The sequence below is a fragment of the Scyliorhinus torazame genome, chromosome 5 (genome assembly GCF_047496885.1).
Source record: "Scyliorhinus torazame isolate Kashiwa2021f chromosome 5, sScyTor2.1, whole genome shotgun sequence".
NCBI lineage: Eukaryota > Metazoa > Chordata > Chondrichthyes > Carcharhiniformes > Scyliorhinidae > Scyliorhinus > Scyliorhinus torazame.
Window position 1 is genome coordinate 69,433,092 of NC_092711.1, and position 18,497 is coordinate 69,451,588.

The following is an 18,497-nucleotide window of genomic DNA, read 5'->3' on the forward strand; positions in this document are numbered from 1 at the left end:
CCAGCCGCTCAAAGCATTCCATGATGACAGACGTTAGTCGTTGAGGCAGGCTACCTTGTTCTTTTTTAGTACTGGTATTATGGTGGTCTTCTTGAAGGAGGTAGTACCCCGCAAGTCTGGGGCAAGACCAGAACATGTGGGCATGGTTGGCCAGGCCTCCTTGGCACTGTTCCCACCTATCCTCCACCTTCAGGAAGACCATACTCATACGAGTTCTTGTTAAGTGGACTCTATGTACCACTTTTAGTTGCGTCAGGCTGAGCCTTGCGCACGTGGAGGTGGAGTTGACCCCATGCAGTGCTTCGCTCCAGAGTCCCCACCCTATTTCAATCCCCAAGTCCTCCTCCCATTTCTTTCTTGTTGCATCCAATACGGTGTCGGCCCTTTCTATCAATCGGTCATACATGTCGCTACAGTTGCCTTTATCTAGGATGCTTGTGTCCAGTAACTTTTCCAGTAATGTCTGTCGTGGCGGTTGTGGATACGTCCTTGTCTCCTTTCGTAGGAAGTTTTTGAGTTGCAGGTACCTTAGCTCGCTCCCCCTGGCTAGCTGGAATTTCTCTGTCAGTTCGTCCATTGTTGCAATCCTGCCGTCCGTGTATAGGTCCCTGACTGTCAGTGTCCCTCCGTCCTGTCCCCACTTTTTAAAGGTGGCGTCAGTCAGCGCTGGTGCAAACCTATGGTTGTTGCAGATGGGAGCTTTGTCCGACATTTTGGTCACGCCAAATTGTGGCCGTAGTTGGTTTCAGGACTGGATGGTGGCTATCACCACCGGGCTGCTGTCGTGTTTTTTGGGTGGGGTTGGGAGTGCCGCCGTGGCGAGGGCCCAGAGGGAGGTCCCCTTGCAGGAGGCCTCTTCCGCGCGCACCCACTCGGCTTCTGGCTCCTTGATTCGCCCGCTTATCCGTTCAGCGTCGTCGCCCAGTGGTAGAATTGTATGTTTGGGAGGGCTAGCCCCCCCCCCCCCCCCCCCCCCCCCCAGATTTTGTTTTTTTAGGACCTTCTTCGGGATCCTTGCATTCGCCCCCCAACTCCCCCCCCCCCCATATGAACACCATGATTAGTTTGTCTAGTGCTTTGAAAAAGGCCTCAGGGATGTAGATCGGGATGGATCTAAATAGGAAGAGGTATCTGGGCAGCAAGTTCCCGCCTGTATGGTTAAAATCAGCTCAGAAAGGACAATCTCACCTCATCGAATTAACAGTGCAGAAGGAGGCCATTTGGCCCATCAGGTCTGCACCGGCCCTCGGAAAGACCATTCTACTTAAGCCCACACCTCCACCCTATCCCCGTAACCCAGTAACCCCACCTAGCTTTTTTGGACACCAAGGGCAATTTAGCATGGCCAGTCCACCTAACCTGCACATCTTTGGATTGTGGGAGGAAACCAGAGCACCCGAGGAAACACACGCAGACACGGGGAGAACTTACAGACTCCGCACAGACAGTGACCCAAGCCGGGAATCGAACCCTGGTCCCTGGTGCTGTGAACGAACAGTGCTGCCCACTGTGCTACCATGCCGCCCTTGCATCCAAGCTCCCGGATTGTCTGTCTTCTCTCCAGGTAAGTTCCTGTTTGTATTTCACTGTGACAGGGCAGAGACCTGATTGAAGGGATTCCAACATGGGAGTTCTGGGAAAGATGGGCAAAGATTTGGGAGGCGACAACATGATCTAATAGTTTGGAGTGGAGAGGGATGGGACAGTAATTTGTTAGGATGGCAGGGTCAAGGACCTGTTTTATTGAGGAGGAGGTGATGATGGTAGATTTGAAGGACAGAGGGACAGTACCTGAAGAGACAGAAATGTTGACAATATCCATGGACACAGGGGAGTTGGCTGATCAGTAGCTGAGTGGGAATAGGGTCGATGGAGCAGGAGCTGGATCTCATGGACAAGATGAGCTCTGAGAGGGTATGAGGGAAGATGGGAGAGAAACTAGTGAAAGATGTGGGTTCAGGGCTCGGGAAAGGATGACATTTAGAGACAGTTTGGTCCGGTGGGCTTGGGAAAGGGAGGGAAGCAGCAGAGGCAGCTGATCGGATTTACTCAATCTCAGTCACAAAGAAGCTCCACAAGCTCCTCACACGTCTTGTTGAGGTGAGGATGGAAGAGACAGGGAAAAGCGAGAGTACGTCAAAAGGAACTAATTTGTGTCAGAGATATTTAAAAACTTTCAGCACTCTGCGTATTTAACACGATTCTGATTTAGTTGACTTTTAGCCAGAATATTAGCCCCTGTAAATGGGCTGGAGTTTGTTAGCAGCAGAAAGAGACCCAAATGAACATGTTTCAGTCCTGAATGTGAGGAACAGCAAAATCCAATCACTGTGGTTACTTGTGGCCTCGTTGGTGTCTCAGGAGGTGGGATGAAGTGGTGAATCCCTTCCCACACTCGGAGCAGGCGAACGGTCACTCGTCAGTGTGAACATGTTGATGGCGCATCAGATCTCCAGACCTTTTATAGCACTTTCTGCAATCTGGACATTGAAAAGGTCTCTCATCAGTGTGAACTCGTTGATGTCTCAGCAGGTGGGATGAAGTGGTGAATCCCTTCCCACACTCGGAGCAGGCGAATGGTCTCTCCCCAGTGTGAACTCGCTGGTGCTTCCGCAGTGCGGATGACTCAGTGAATCCCTTCCCACAGTTGGAGCAGGTGAATGGCCTCTCCCCAGTGTGAATTCGCTGGTGACTCAGCAGGTGGGATGACTTAGTGAATCCCTTCCCACACTCGGAGCAGGTGAATGGTCTCTCCCCAGTGTGAACTCGCTGGTGTGTGGACAGATTAGATGACTCAGTGAACCCCTTCCCACACTCGGAGCAGGTGAACGGTCTCTCCCCAGTGTGAATTCGCTGATGTACAGTGAGGTTAGATGATCGTCTGAACCCAGTCCCGCAGTGAGAGCACCTGAACGGTTTCTCATCAGTGTGAACACGTTGATGGCGTATCAGATCCCCAGAACCTTTGAAGCACTTCCCGCAGTCTGGACATTGAAACGGTCTCTCCCCACTGTGAACTCGCTGGTGTCTCAGCAGGTGGGCTGACATAGTAAATCCCTTCCCACACTCTGAGCAGGTGAATGGTCTCTCCCCAGTGTGAACTCGCTGGTGACTCAGCAGGAGGGATGAGTGAGTGAATCCTTTGCCACACTCTGAGCAGGTGAATGGTCTCTCCCCAGTGTGAATTCGCTGGTGCTTCTGCAGAGCAGATAACTGAGTGAATCCCTTGCCACACTTGGCGCAGGCAAATGGCCTCTCCCCAGTGTGAATTCGCTGATGTGCAGTGAGGTGCGATGATTTTTTGAACTCAGTCCCACAGTAAGAGCACCTAAACGGTCTCTCCCCAGTGTGAATTCGCTGGTGGCTAAGCAGGTCGGATGACTGAGTGAATCCCTTCCCACACTTGGAGCAGGTGAATGGTCTCTCCCCAGTGTGACTGCGTCGATGAGTTTCCAGCTGGGATGGGGAAGTGAATCCTTTCCCACAGTCCGCACATTTCCACGGTTTCTCCTCAGTGTAATTGCATTTGTGGCTTGTGAGGCCTGATGATAGAGCGAATCCTCGTCCACACACACAAATCATGTACGGTTTCTCCCCACTGTGAACGATGCTTTTTCCTTCCATGTTCAATGATATTCCGATGATATTCAGGATGTGATAAATAGAGATCTCTGTCAGATCCTGATGTGATGCTTGGTTTGAGTTTCCGAACTTTGAAACCTCCCCTTCGAACACCCTGTGAAACTGATTTAAAAACAGAAAATAGGGAGTGAGAGAGAACCCACAAGACCACAAGGCAGGTTGTGAAATTGAGCTGAATGAATCTGCTCACTTGTGGGGCCGGCACTGGGAAAAAGTGACCATGAAAACTGCTGGATTGTCATAAAAACCCACTTGGCCTCTTTTGGAGGAGAGAGAAAGAGGCGAAGAGGGATTTTGTATATCCAGAAGACATATTAAGAGAGTAGTTGGCAAAGCATATTCGACCTTGAGCTTCATAAATAGAAATATTGATACTGACACTATGCTTTTGGTGGCACGGTGGTTAGCACTGCTACCTCACAGCGCCAGGGACCCGGGTTCAATTCCGGCCTTGGTGACTGTGTGTGTGGAGTTTGCACTTTCTCCCCGTGTCTGCGTGGGTTTCCACCTGGTGCTCAGGTTTCCTCCAATACAAAGAAGGGAAAGTTAGGTGGAATTGGTCTTGATAAATTGCCCGGTAGTGTCCAGGGATGTGCAGGTTAGGTGGGGCTATGGGGTTACAAGGAGAGGGTCGGGGGCGGGGGGGGGGGTGCCTAGGCAGGGTGTCCTTTCAGAGAATCGGTGCAGACTCGATGGGCCAAATGGCCTCCTTCTGCTCTGTAGGAATTCTATGGTTCTAATTCTATTCTATGAATCTTTATAAAGCTCTGGTCATCACTCTTCAGGAAGGATGTGAAGGTTCTTGAGAAGGTGCAGAGGTGATTTACCAGAATGGTTCCAGCAAAGGAGGTGGAGGGGAGATTTGTGTTCAGGTACACAAGATTACGCCAGGTTTCCATTGGGTGGACAAAGAAACTCTGTTTCCATTCACTGATCGTACAAGCACTAGGGAGACAGATTTAAAGTTTTGGGTAAAACCTGGATTGAACTATAAAAGATCCTGAGGGTTCTTGACAGGGTGGATGTGGAGGGAATGTTTCCTCTTGTGGGAGAAGCGAGAATGAGAGCAAAATAAGGAGTCACCCATTTAAGATGGAGATGATGATTTTTTATTCTCTTGAGGGTTGTAAGATTTTGGAACTCACGTCCTTAAAAGGCAGTGAAAGCAGAGTCCTTGAATATTTTTAAGGCAGAGCTGGATAGATTCTTGATGAGCAAGGGGGTGAAAGGTTATCAGGGGTAGGCAGGAATGTGGAGTTGGGGTTAGAATGAGATCAGTCGCAATCTTATTGAATGCTGATCAGGCTCGAGGGGCCAAGTGGCCTGATCCTAGTTTGTATGTAAAAGGTACAGGAGATATGAGGTGACATGAGATATGGTTTTACACAGCGAGCGGCAATGACCTGAAACTTGCTGCCTATGAGGGAGTTTGAAAATAGATCCATGAATCATTTGATTTCCAAAGGAAATTGGATAGACACCTGAGGGAAATAAACCTGCGAAGATACAGGGAGCAGGAGAATGGGACTGACTGGATTGCTCCAGAGAGCTGGCATGGATTCACTGGGCCGAATGCCATTCTCTGTACCATCATGTCTCTGATTCTTTTGTGCAGTCTAGTTTTGTAATTTAACACCGGGGGGGACAGATATCGTTCAGGTAAATCTGTGCTACACTCCCTCCGAGGCCATTCTATCCTTCCTCAGGTTTGTTGACCAGAACTGAACACAGTTCTCCAGGTTTGGTCGAACCAGGGTTTGTGAATCTCGGGGCTTTTCCAGTCACACTGAGACCTGAAATCTTCCCTCACAGACAGAAAGGTCAAACCTTTTACCTTCCACACCCAGATGCTGTTGATATTCAGGTTCTGATGAATCGAGTGACTCTGTCAGATCGCGATGTGACGTTTGGTTTGCTTTTCCCGTCTGTTAAACCACCACTTCCAGTATCCTGTAAATTTACAGAAATCTCACTGTCGGTTTGGGATAGAAATTCACAACATTCTCTCCTCACCAACTTTGATTAAATGTATTCCTGGAGCTTTGGTCACATGACCTGCCGCCATCCTCCAGCCATTAATCTGTCAACACATCCATCCTTGTGACACGCTGCCTTCCTCGGCCAATTGGGAAGCAAAAGGACTGGGTACTTTACAGGACAGTGATTGTCAGCCAAATAACCTTTACCCCATTTTCAATATTTTTATATCCACTAAGAGAAATGTTCAAAGAAAATTACATTAAAATCTTCTTTACTGTCGTAATGATTTCCCAGACACGATTCTCACCAAGACAGAAGGTTAAATTTGAATTCATTTAAAGTCTATTGAAGACCCTGAAACAATTGTTGGTTGTTGCAAAGACCCACCTGATTCACTCATGTCCTTCAGTGAAGGAAATCTTCTATCCTTTCCTGGTCTGGCCTACAGGTGACTCCAGATCCATAGTCAGCTGGTTGACTCTCTGAGATGCTCTCTGAGATACACACAGTTCAAGGGCAATTAGTGCTGGGCAGTGAATGCTGGCCCAGCCAGCGACACCCACATCCCGTGAATGAACAGAAAAGAAAATCTGCCATCCTTACCTGGTCTGGCCAACACGATTCCAAACCACAGCAATATGGTTGACTCTTTAAATGCCCTCCGAGATGGCCGAGCAAGCCACTCGGTTTGAGGGAAATTAGGGATGGGCAATAAATGTTGGCCCAGCCAGTGACTCCCACAAATCAATAAAATAAAATCCTGGAGACTCCAGTCAGTCAATCCGGGAGAGTTGGCATCCGGTCCAGGCTCGCAGCGCATGCGCCCTGTGGCATCATGTCCTCTGTAAAGATGGCGGCCGGTAACCCGGGCCTGTCACCGCTCAGCTCTCACTCTGTTCGGTGCTGTTTAAGACGGGACCGTTAACATTTTCCTCGGGAGTTGAAGCCTCCACGGGGTATTTATGAACCCTCCCGGCTCACTTCGCAGCTTCTATCGCTCCCAGGCCACCCACGGCTCCATTCCTGAAAGTCGCTCGATTGTTGCTTCCCCGCTCCTTGCACCGTCAGCGACAATCTGAACTGCGCATGCGCCGGTCACAGCCCGAACGCCGCATGCTCCAGTCACAGCCGGACTCTGCGCATGTGCGAGAAACTTCTGTCATGTGGATAGAGCACATTCTCAGCTGCAACGCATATTGGGTAATAAACCCACTACTGAAATGGATATGTTTGATTTAAATTATGCTTTGCGAACTGATTATGATTAGTAACATTGGGCCAAGGCAACTCCCACATCCCAAGAACAAATAAAGGAAAGTTGGCAGTTAGAAAGGCAAATGCAATGTTCGCATTCATTTCAAGAGAGCTACAATACAAGATGAATGGGGATGAGAAACATATCAGCCATGATCGAATGGCAGAGCAACCTCAAAAACTCGATGGGCTGAATGGCCTAATTCTGCTTCTCTATCTTTTTTTTTAATGAGGGAATCTCATCAAAACTTTTGTAAAAAAATTGTTGGAATCCATCCCAGACCTGGATATAGATCAATTGATTCTTGGAGGAGACTTCAATTGTGTTCTGGACCCTAAATGGACTGGTCCAAGCTGATTCAACCACAACAAAAACATGGAAAAGGAATGAAACCGGACGGACCACCCGGCATCGACCCAGGCACCAGAAACGACAACAGCAAACCCAGCAAAAGATTTTTAAAATCTGTTCCCATCAGTAGATTGTATAAGGATTACGGGACACAGATTTAAGATTGTGAACAAGATCTACAGGGGAGATAGGAGGTAGACATTTTACACAGTGAGTGATAATGATATGGAACTCAATGCTTACACACAAAGGTCGATAATCTCCAGGTCCTGGTAACTCGAACAGTGGTGTTAGAATTTGATGTGAGGATTGATTGTGAGTTTCCTGTCTGCATATCCCTTTCTAAGCCCCTGTGAAAGAAGTTTACAAAGGCATCACTGTCAGACCAGAAATGAAATTCAGGAAGATAAATATTTCTCCTGGCTTGAATTTGCTGTGTGTAAATCCTTCCCTACTAATCACTTGTAAAAGGAGTTTCCAAAATTAATCACCATCAGTCCGTCATTTCATTTCACATGGGACAGAACGTCGAATAAGACAGTGAAATCCGGAGAGCAGGATTTTCTTCCTTTTCTTTAACAGCCTCCCCGAACAGGTGCCGGAATGTGGTGACTAGGGGCTTTTCACAGTAACTTCATTTGAAGCCTACTTGTGACAATAAGCGATTTTCATTTGGTTCATTTTCATCTCTGCCACCGCTTTGCATCATTAATAAGACATTGGGAATCAAAGACGAATGCAGTTTGATGGACAGGTTGTCTCCATTCTGAACAATGGGGAACAAGCTCCTCCCACTGATTGAAACATCGCCACCGACAAAAACGGCAAACGCGCATGCGCCCAGATACACATCCAATAAAGATGGCGGCCGTAAATCCGGGCCGAAGATGAGGAGCTGCAGCCCCGCTCGGTACAAACGGGGTCCCGTAAACCTTTCCGAGGTTTGCGATTTCAACAACTTTACACAACGTTTCCGCCCACTCCCGCGATCTCTCGCTCCCTCCATATTGTTAAACACCTCTTACCAATTTCCATTCTAAAAAAAGACTTCCTTCTCCATCGCCATTACCCACACTGCGCATGCTTCAATCACAGCGGGCCCGCCCCTCATTCACTCCGATTGGTTGGAGGACGAGCTGCTCCTGGTCGGTCGTCCAGTCCCGCCCCTCCTCTTCCTATTGGTCCGGAGCTGCCGTCAATCACCTGGGCATTGTGAGGCTGATTTCAGGCTGACTCGCTGATTGTTCAATAATCATAGAGGTACAATCATAGAATTTACAGTGCAGAAGGAGGCCATTCGGCCCATCGAGTCTGCACCGGCTCTTGGAAAGAGCACCCTACTTAAGCCCGCGCCTCCACCCTATCCCTGTAACCCATCAACCCCATCTAACGTAAGGGCAATTTAGCATGGCCAATCCACCGAACCTGCGCATCTTTGGACTGTGGGAGGAAACCGGAGCACCCGGAGGAAGCCCACGCAGACACGGGGAGAACGGGCAGACTCCGCACAGGCAGTGACACTTTTGTTGGGACTTGCTGATTTTGGTCTTTTATTTTGACTGGACCACATGCTTGGGGAAAGCAAGAGGGGAAAGGAGGTTCAATAGAAACTAGAATGGTCTGTTGTGAATTTCTATCCTATGCTTACAGTGATCATTTTTGTAAACTTCTTTTTCAGGCATTAGAATGGGAGGATTGGCAGCCTGGCAACTCGAACCAAATATAACATCAAGATCTGACAGTCACTCAATTCATTAGGATCTAAATATCACAAACTGTCAATGTGCTTGTCTGTTCTGACTGTGGGAAGAGATTTCAAACATCAGTGTGACTGGAAAAGCCCCGAGACACACACACCTGAGTGAGAGTGCTCCAGTGAACTGACTGTGGAAAGAGCTTTAACCAGTTACACAGCCTGAAAAATCATCGTGTTTCCACTTGTGGAAGAGTCTGAGACCAGAGGGCATAATCTCAGAGTAAGGGATCTCAAATTTAGGACAGAGATTAGGAGACATTTCTTCCATCAGAGGGCAGTGAATCTGTGGAATTCTTCAGCTGTGAAATCAATCTGTCTCTGAAGTTTACCATAAAAAGGCAAAGGTGAACTCGCCAACATTGAGGGCATTTAAAAGTTTATTGGATAAACATATGGATGATAATGGCATAGTGTAGGTTAGATGGCTTTTGTTTAGGTGCAACATCGTGGGCCGAAGGGCCTGTACTGCGCTGTATTGTTCTATGTTCTATGTTCTATGTGAAGGTGTGTTTACCCGGATGGGCCGCTTGGGGGCGCATGGCTCTTTCACCGAGGGGCCATGAGTTCAGACACATCCCAGACAGGTCTGGTGAGAAATATCTGTCTGGGAAAGGGGAGATAACTGTATAATCGGGGAAATGGAGCGGTGCCGATGGACCTCAGAGAAAGGAGTTCTGATTAGTCTTATTTTCTTGATTATTCATTCAATTTCAGTGAAAATATTACACAAAAGTTTATTTTGATGTTTACAAAAGGGAACATAACAATTGAGGGTCACAGTAAGAACAAAACACATGCCCTCTGAGCTGCCAAATGTATGTACGACTGTAACACAAGAGAGAACAGGAGCTCAGCATAAAGGGAAAGCAACAGTTGTGAATAAGTACGAGATACATTACTTATTTAGACATAGTAAGAAGTCTTACAACACCAGGTTAAAGTCCAACAGGTTTGTTTCGATGTCACTAGCTTTCGGTCATGACATTATTTAGACATGACATTATTTAGACATGACAGTGAGAGAAATTATTAGCTACAATTACATTACAGCCAAAATTATCTCGTACATTTTAAACTGAAAAACAGAAATACTGTTGATGATTGTCTCAGTTACAGATGCAGAATAATAAACTGAGAGAATGTTACTGTTAGAGTCACCAAGAGGAGGTATTGTATTTGTGTCACACACACATCATAATAAATAGCTGAGGAAAATCTACAGCGTCCAAACGTCAACCGATCACTTGATCTGTAAAAGAGAGAGAAAATGATGAAGCAGATGTTTATGATCAGGGACATTGATGTTAGAGTTTTTAATCAATCAAACATTTAGAGATTTTTTAAGCGGCTTCTGTCAGTTTGAAGTGTGAGTGGATTGAATCTTCTCACCTTCACCAGAGTGACTGCAGCGCTGTAGGAAATGCTCAGGAAGAACAGGGTGATGAATGTGGAAGCGGTTGTCCAGATGTTCCCGTTATCATCCTCATAGTCTTCAGTCCAGGTGTGGTCTGTGGTATCTATGAGGATAAAGCCAAATAAATATAATCAGACTGTTTATTAATCATGGATATATTTTTAATATTCTCGTTTCATTTTCTCCCGCTGCTAATTCATTCTTTAATATATTTGTCATTGCATATCTACTGTTCAGTTTGTGACACTCAGAAATCGATCTGTGTAACTTAATTTTTCCAATTAAGGGGCAATTTGGCGTGGCCAATCCACCTACCCTGCACAACTTTGGGTTGTGGGGGTGAGACCCATAGGTCACAGGGAGAATGTGCAAACTCCACTGGTACAGAGACCCAGGAGTGGGATCAAACCCAGGTCCTTGGCACTGTGAGGCAGCAGTGCTAACCATTGCATCACCGTGCCACCCTTGCCTGACGTTTGTGTTTGTTCTTTAGCTTTTGTGTCTGTGTAGATGCAAAATTCGTATTTCTTTACTCTTCTTTTGTGTGTCCCGATGTCTTTATAAGTGTCATTGTGTGTGTTCATGTGTCAATGAGTATTGATCTGTGTATTTGTGTGTCAGCGTATGTATGTGAACTTTGTTTATCTTCTGTCAATGTGTAGATATGAGTGTTCTATTGTGTGTGTTGAAGTCTATGTTTATATATTAATGCCTGTGTTAATATAAGTTTATACTTCCCTGCCCAGTAATAAAAGTGTTAGTGTGTCTTTATACATTCAACATGCATGTCAGTGTCTTAATGTTTGTGTCTGGATAAGTGCGTTTGTGTGTGTGTGTGTTTGTTGATGTGTGTATTTCATCATAGAATCATCATCGTATAATCCCTACTCTGCTGAACGAGGCTATTCGGCCCATTCAGTCTGCACCGACCCACCAAAAGAGCACTATACCTGAACGCATGCTCCTGCCCTATCCCCAGAACCTCGTAACCCCACCAAATGTTGTGGGCACTGAGGGATAATATAGCATGGCCAATCCACCTAACCTGCACATATTTAGTTTGCGGGAGGAAACCGGAGCATGCGGAGGAAACAGGAATAGACATGGGAAAACGTGGAAACTCCACACAGACAACCACTAAAGGCTGGAATTGAATCCGGATTTCTGGCGCTGTGAGGCAGCAGTGCTATTTAAGCATTGATGATTGTTTATAACTATCTATTGATGTGTATTGATGCCTCTATGTGCACTAATGTATGTTTGTGCTAGCATGTGTATGAGTATGCTAATATGTGACCACGTGTGCCCATAAGTGTGTTAGTGTGGATATTTGACTCTGTTTGAATGGAAAAATTTGTGTCATCGTGAAATTCTGCTAAGTACATGTTATTGGTTACAGTTGTGTTTCATATTCTTCTGTTAGCTTGCTTGTCTCGTTTCATATGTTTGTGTATCTGTGTGGACACGTGGTTGTATGTGTCTGTTTGTATACATTTGTGTAGCCGCTTGTGTGTGTGGATTTGTGTGTGTATGTGTGTATGTGCACGTGTGTCAGTGTGTGTATAAACGTGCTTTTTGTGTTTATGTGCAGGTTTGTGAATTTTTGCGCATGTTTGCGTGTGTTTTTGTGTCAAAATATGTGTGGTTCATTGTGCCTGGGTGTATGTTTATGCATGTGTTTCTATGTGTGTCTATATGTGTGTGTTTGCCTCTACGTGTGAGCGTGTGTGGGTCTGTGTGCATGTGTGTGTCGTGTTTGTGTCTGTTTATCTGTCTGTGTATTTGCATCAGCTGCCTGTAGCTTTGCCAGTTGTGGGTATTATTGGTACCGATGTAGAATATGTTGAACTTTCTGCTTCTAAATGTGTTTTCTGTGAGTTGCAAGCTGACATCAGGTGACCTAATGCAAAAATACAAGGAAGCGCCTCAGGAGAGAACAGTGAAACCCCAGGGAGAATTCAATCACCAGTCTGGATTTGGATTATGGGGAATCGGTTTTAGCAGACGGATAAGAGGAACAATGGTGTTAAAAAAAATGCATCTTTATCATGATGGTCTTTTAAACCCTTCAGCCAGTAAGCTACATGACGTCTTGTAATGTCAGTGTAGCGCACAATGACTTACGAGAGAGATGAGTAGTGATGAAGTCGATGAGGCTTTATTTAGCGAGACTTGTCCCCAGCAGTTCAGCAACAGAATGAAGCGGCGGGGAGAAGCTCGGGTTCTTATACTCCACCTTCAGGGCGGAGCCAGGAGTCAACAGCCAACCAGGACCCGGGATCTGTCAGCCAATAGCGTCACGGCTTCACAGTCCCACATGACCCCTAATACATACCACCACAGTCAGTAACTGCGTTCTGAGTCTAGAGAACCGTTTACTTCCAAACTCCTTGCTTGGGGACTGGGAAGATATTGAGTTAATAATCTCCCTCTCTCTGGTCAGCTCAGCACATTGCCTTTGGGATCTCCCTGCTGGAGGTGGAGAGACAGAGAGTTCACTCATCACCTTCTTCCTCTTTTGGTCGGGAAAGTGGGTTAGTATTGGCCCTTTGCTCTCTTTGTTGGGGAAGTGTGGGTACAGCAGATTAAATAATGCCGCTCCACTCATTGTTGGAAGCATGTGCGCAGTGGATTAACTAATGCCCACCGTCTCTTTGCTGGGCAAGTGGGGGTACCGTGCATTAAGTAATGCCCCTCCCCCTCTCTGTTAGGGAAGTGGGGGTACAGTGTGTAAGCTAATGCCCCTGCCCCTCTCTTTGTTGGGAAGTGGGGGTACAGTGGATTAACTAATGCCCCTGCCCTCTCTTTGCTGGTGAAGTGGGGGACAGTGGATTAACAATTTCACTTTCCCCTCTCTTTGACTGGGGATTGTTGGTCCATGTTTCTGTGTGACCCTCAATTCAGTTCCCAGTGGGTGTGATACAGCAACTTAAATCTGACATTAATTTTAAAGGGATGGACAATGAGCGAAGCAGGAACACCGAGATCGAAATGTGATGTGTTTGTCTGAAATGGGGAATTATCCGATTTCTCCTCAGCGGGAGGAAAGTCAATGAATCCTGTAATGAATGAGTTTTGCTCTGTCTCTAACCCAGGGTGTATCTGAGCTGGGAGCTCTGGTTATATCAGACTTGGGGCCGAGACCTGTAGAAATCCGGGTCACATTGAACAGATCTGATATCAGCAAAGTGGCAGCACCATTAATTAAGCGGCTGTGTATTTAAATCACAATTGGAGGAAAAAGTTTTTATTAGTTTTATTTTAGTTCGAAATGCAATTGATAGATTCTCATTGACATGAATTAACGGTGTCCTTCAGAGCGAGGGAAATGTTCACAAAATTGGGTTTACCGCTGGATTTATCAACCGTTCTGTTGATGATCTTCAAGGGGATGGCTTCATGTCCCACCACACAGGAGTAAGAAGCGCCGCTGGCCCACTCCTCCGCTGCAATGGATAACAGGCTGTACATGAAGAAGGAGCTATTGCCGTTCTCCGCCATCACCTCGGTGTTCTTGTAGTTTCCGGGACTCACCGGCTTGTCATTGACGGTCCACTTGACGAAGATCTCTCGGGGGGAGAAACCTCTCACTAAGCAGCTGAGGGAGACGAATCTCTGAGCGGAGACGTCTTCAGCCGAGGGCAGGAGGACAGAGACGGACGGTTCCCGCGGATTGGGATCTGCAGAAAATGTACAATAAATGTCAGTAAAATGGGGAATTCCGGAGACAATGGAACCGCGGGTTAGATGTGAGAGAAATGTGTTTTTTGTTGGATTTTAAAGGTTTCCATTTGTTTGGGATCTGTCCGGTTTCCCAGCTCGGAGCTGAGGTGGACACAAGCCTTTTCCCTGAGAATTTACGGATATTGGATTCGGAAGTTTCAGAAAATGAACAGCAGGGAAACAGGCCATTCGGCCCGCCTGTTCTGTGCTGGTGTATAAACTCCACTCCAGGCTCCTCCCACCTTACCCCAAGATGATTGGGAAACTGCCAATGTAACACCCTTATTCAAAAGGGAGGGAGTCAAAAACAGGTAACTATAGGCCAGGGACATTAATAGCTGAGCATTTAAGCATACAGAGTGGAATCAAGCTGGTTCTGCCCGGCTTCGTGAAGGGTAAATCATGCCTGACAAATTTATTGCAATTCTTTGAGGTGATAACGAGAAGGCTGGAGAGAGGGGGACCAGTAGATGTGATATACATGAATTTCAAAACTGTGTTTAATAAGTGAATGTACTATTGCCATGGCTGCAGATACAAAAATAGAAAGGCAAGTGGTGAGGATGACAGAATAACCATAGAGGGACAGAGACAGCTTAACTTACTGAGTAAAAACTTGGCAGATGGAACATAATGTTCGAAGATGTGAGGTTAGACACTTTGGTAGGAGGAAGAACATAACAGAATATTATTTAGATGAAGAAAGACTGGAGAAAGCTGAAGTAACGGGGGAATTGGGGGTCCTCGTGCAGAAACCACACAAAGCAAGTTCTGCAGGTAATATGGAGACAAATTTAATGTTGAGATTTATTTCAAAGGGGATAGAATGTAAACATGGGGAAGTCTCGCGAAAACAATACAAGGCATTAGTTAGACTGCACCTGATATACTTTGAATCGTTTTGTTGCCCTTATCTAAGGAAGACAGATTGGTTTTGAAGGCAGTGTAGAGAAGGATCACGAGGTTGATCGCGAGTATGGAGGGATTTTCTTATGGGGAGAGGGTAAGTAGGTTGGGCTGTACTTATTGGAGTTTAGAGGAATAAAGGAGGCCTAATTGAGACATGAAAGATTCTCAGAGAGCTTCTTAGGATAGACGTTGAGGGGTTGTTTTCCCTTGTGGGAACGTCTGGGAGCAGCGTGCATGATCACAAAGTGAAGGTTCTCCCATTTAACACAGAGATGAGGTGGAATTTCCTCTCTCAGAGAGTAGGGAAGCTGTGGAATTATTTAACCCGGTAGCTGTAGATTCTGGGTTGCTCAGTATGTTCAAGGTTGAGAGAGACATATTTTAAATCAGTAAAGCCGGCAAGGGATATGAGGATAAGGCGGGAAAGAGGAGTTTAAGATTATCACATCAGATCAGTCATGGCCTCACTGCAGGCTGGACCGGTGTTGATGGGCCCAATGGCCAACGTCTGCTACTAAGTCTTGTGGTCTATGGTCTCGCTCCATCTAAACCCAATGTCACAGTTGGGTTTCATTGTTCATTCATCTGCATATCAATTTCCCCCTTAAACTCTAAACGCCCAGAATATTTAGTTAGTGGAATTACCAATCAGAATGGGCCATAAATACACTGAATGCTAAATACTGACCGCTGCAGTGACACTAGAAATAGACCCAATGACTCACTTATTGCTTCAGTCTCACCGCTCACATATCTTTTTGTGGATTGAAATTCTTAAAGGAGTTGGCAGGTCCTGGTGGCTCGCCACACAGTCAAACACAGCCCCACTCAGCCAGGCTTGTGTCGAGATGTTTAATTTGCTGACCACGCTCTCAGTATCTGCCCCAGGCTGGTCGGCAATCTCTGATTTCAGCGGCTTCTTCGCTTCACTCCAGGACACGTTGACTCCATGAGGAGCATTCGAAATGACGCAGGTTAAGGTTACTGTCGCCTCCAGTTCTATTGTTGGCGGCAGTATTGTTACTGAGGCATCAGTGCAAAGGGAAGGATCTGTGAATGAAAACATGAAAATTAACCGAAGTTTCATCTTCAGAATCAGGACAACAGTATTCAGCCTTCAATCACTCAATGGGAATAAATCAACTTCGAAATACCAACCTCTGAAGACCACCTTTAATATTCGATATACAATAGAAAACCAGCGTGTTCTGTGAAAACTATTATAGAATCATAGAGTCACTCACATGCAGAAGAGGACCATTCGGTCCATCGAGACTGTACCGACCCTCCGAAAGAGCACTCTGCATAAAATAATTCCCCCACCCTATCCCTGTCACCTCACAACCCCACCTAATCTTTGGACATTCAGCGACAATTTAGCATCAGCAATTCACCTAACCTGCTCATATTTCCTCTGTGGGAGGAAACCGGAGCACCTGGGGGAAACCCGTGCAGAGACAGGGTGAAGGTGTAAACTTCACACAGTCACACAAGGTCAATATTGAGCCGGGTCCCAGGCATTGTGAGGCCTCAGTGCTAACTACTATTGTGAAAGTCGTTTAGCCCCGGTATCATTTTAAGGAATCAGTATTGCAGCATTCCCAATGCGATACATAATTTCTGATCTCTGGAATACAGTCATGAACGCTAATTTATAAATAGGTTGGATGAACTTTTCAACACTTTCCCCCGGAGCTGTATCAATAAAGGTTTCAAGACACCCACTGCTTCTCAAATATAATCAGCTGTTTCGGAATAAAGCTGATATCAAGGCCACCTCACTCACTAAATGATTTCAAAGTAGAGGGAAACATTCTTTGCTGTTCTGATAAAATCCTGAATGGTGAGCAATCCTAATGCAGCTCTTACATCAGAATGAAACACAAACCACATGGCAGTAAATTAGAAGTTATTCTCTGCTTTGTACTAACTCCAGTAAATTCCTGATTTGGATTAACATCAGAGTAATTCTCTGCTTTGTACTAACTTCAGTAAATTCCTGATTTTGATTAACATCAGAGTGCAGGATGATTTATTGTTTCCTCTGTTTGTTTCTCTTACCAGATGCGGTGATGTTGTGACTTTGGTTGACCTCTCGATGAGTGTATAGACCGCTTTGCTGAACCATTCCCCAGCGGAGACTGTCAGCCGACTGCTCGCCGAGAAGTTCCCGTTCACTTCACAGGCGGGAGAGGTGACAAATCCTGAACCCATGGCTTGTCCATTCTTCAGCCACTTTACGTTAATTGAGTTTGGACAGAAATTGTAGATTGAACAGACGAAGGTTGCAAATTTCTGTCTTGAGATTTCTTCATTGGAACTCACGGTGAGGAGAACATTTGGAGGGATGTAATTTCCACCAGCTTCAAAAACACAAGTTAACATTTCTTACAGAACATCTTGTAACAAATAAAATGACTTATTATGTTTAACTCTTTATCTGCAGTCAATATTTTTCGCCAGGAATCAGAACTATGCAGTGCACCATAAATGTATCATAAATAACCAAAGTTGTAAATAAAGGAATCACATATTTTCTGTTTCTCACAGATTCCACAACACTTACATTTCATTCCAATGCTCTTGTCTGAGCCGCTGTGTCGAACCTCGCAGCTGATTTCGCTGCATCCCCCCTCTGACTCGGTGATGGTTAACTGACTGCTCAGGGTGTAGGTTCCCTTCTTGTTTCTCACTGACGGGTATTTCTTAACTCCAGTGGTGATCAGCTGCCCATCTTTCTTCCAGGTCAGGCTGGAGATTTCTGGGGAGTCGTCCATCGCCAAACAGCCGTAGGTCACGGAGCCGTCATTGTTGTGTTGCTGACAGGAGGAGACCAGGCTGTAGAGAGTGGGCGGAGACGGTGTTGCTGGGAGAGAATGGTCCAGTCAACAAGTTAGACTGTGGGATTGTATTTATTCAGTAACCAAACCTTTCAAAATTCGACTAGAACTATGAGTTTATTCTAACATTTTCCTATTAAATGCAACATCCACATTTCAGCGTTTATTTGATCTATCATTTGAGAATCATCACCTGTTTGCCCCCTCATTATAAACTCACATCTCCTGGCAGAAAAGAACATTTGGATACCATCTGAATGGTGTAATTTGCAAAGAGAGGAGCAGTGGGGTTTTCCCCATTTTTTCAGCCACCATGTAATACAAAATGGAAATGTCCCATAGTCCCTGAGTCTCTCTCTTTTTGAGAGCTGACTGGTGGTGATTTAACCTGAGGGTCACCACAACTCAGGCAAGGGGCAAGGTTGAGAATGGGGGTCTTTATGAATAACCTCAGCTGGTCCAGCAATTGGACCCACGCTGTTGGGATGGCTCTTCATCACGAACCAGCCGCCCAGCTCACTGAGCTGTGTACGTCACAATACAGCTAACTGAGCTGTGTACGTCACAATACAGCTAACTGAGCTGTGTACGTCACAATCCAGCTAACTGAGTTGTGTACATCACAAT

At 45.9% G+C, this 18,497-nt stretch overlaps 1 protein-coding gene, 1 long non-coding RNA gene and 1 gene segment (V, D, J or C); 1 reads left to right on the top strand and 2 right to left on the bottom strand.

Annotated features, from left to right (window-relative positions):
* Positions 1-1,047: 1,047 nt before the first annotated feature.
* LOC140418296 (uncharacterized) lies at positions 1,048-8,300 on the bottom strand. 3 transcript variants are annotated; one of them, XM_072501762.1, is made up of 5 exons: positions 8,254-8,300; positions 7,472-7,578; positions 6,010-6,116; positions 5,477-5,592; positions 1,048-3,744 (listed from the first exon to the last, which is right to left on the bottom strand). In XM_072501762.1, the coding sequence occupies exon 5, from the start codon at positions 3,622-3,624 to the stop codon at positions 2,413-2,415; it is 1,212 nt and encodes a 403-aa protein (XP_072357863.1). In that variant the 5' UTR covers positions 3,625-3,744; positions 5,477-5,592; positions 6,010-6,116; positions 7,472-7,578; positions 8,254-8,300; the 3' UTR covers positions 1,048-2,412. The 3 variants fall into 3 exon arrangements, with proteins under 3 accessions (XP_072357863.1, XP_072357861.1, XP_072357862.1); XM_072501760.1 differs by lacking the exon at positions 6,010-6,116; XM_072501761.1 differs by lacking the exons at positions 6,010-6,116; positions 8,254-8,300 and having other exon boundaries at positions 7,472-7,773.
* Positions 8,069-10,539, top strand: LOC140418305 (uncharacterized). Its single transcript, XR_011944919.1, has 2 exons — positions 8,069-8,169; positions 8,907-10,539. It is a non-coding gene; the product is annotated as an uncharacterized lncRNA (long non-coding RNA).
* Positions 10,540-15,763: 5,224 nt separating this feature from the next.
* On the bottom strand, positions 15,764-17,921 carry LOC140422637 (Ig heavy chain C region-like). The segment is given in 3 exon segments: positions 15,764-16,080; positions 17,092-17,393; positions 17,597-17,921. Coding segments are annotated over 3 exon segments (543 nt in total).
* Between the last annotated feature and the right edge of the window lie 576 nt (positions 17,922-18,497).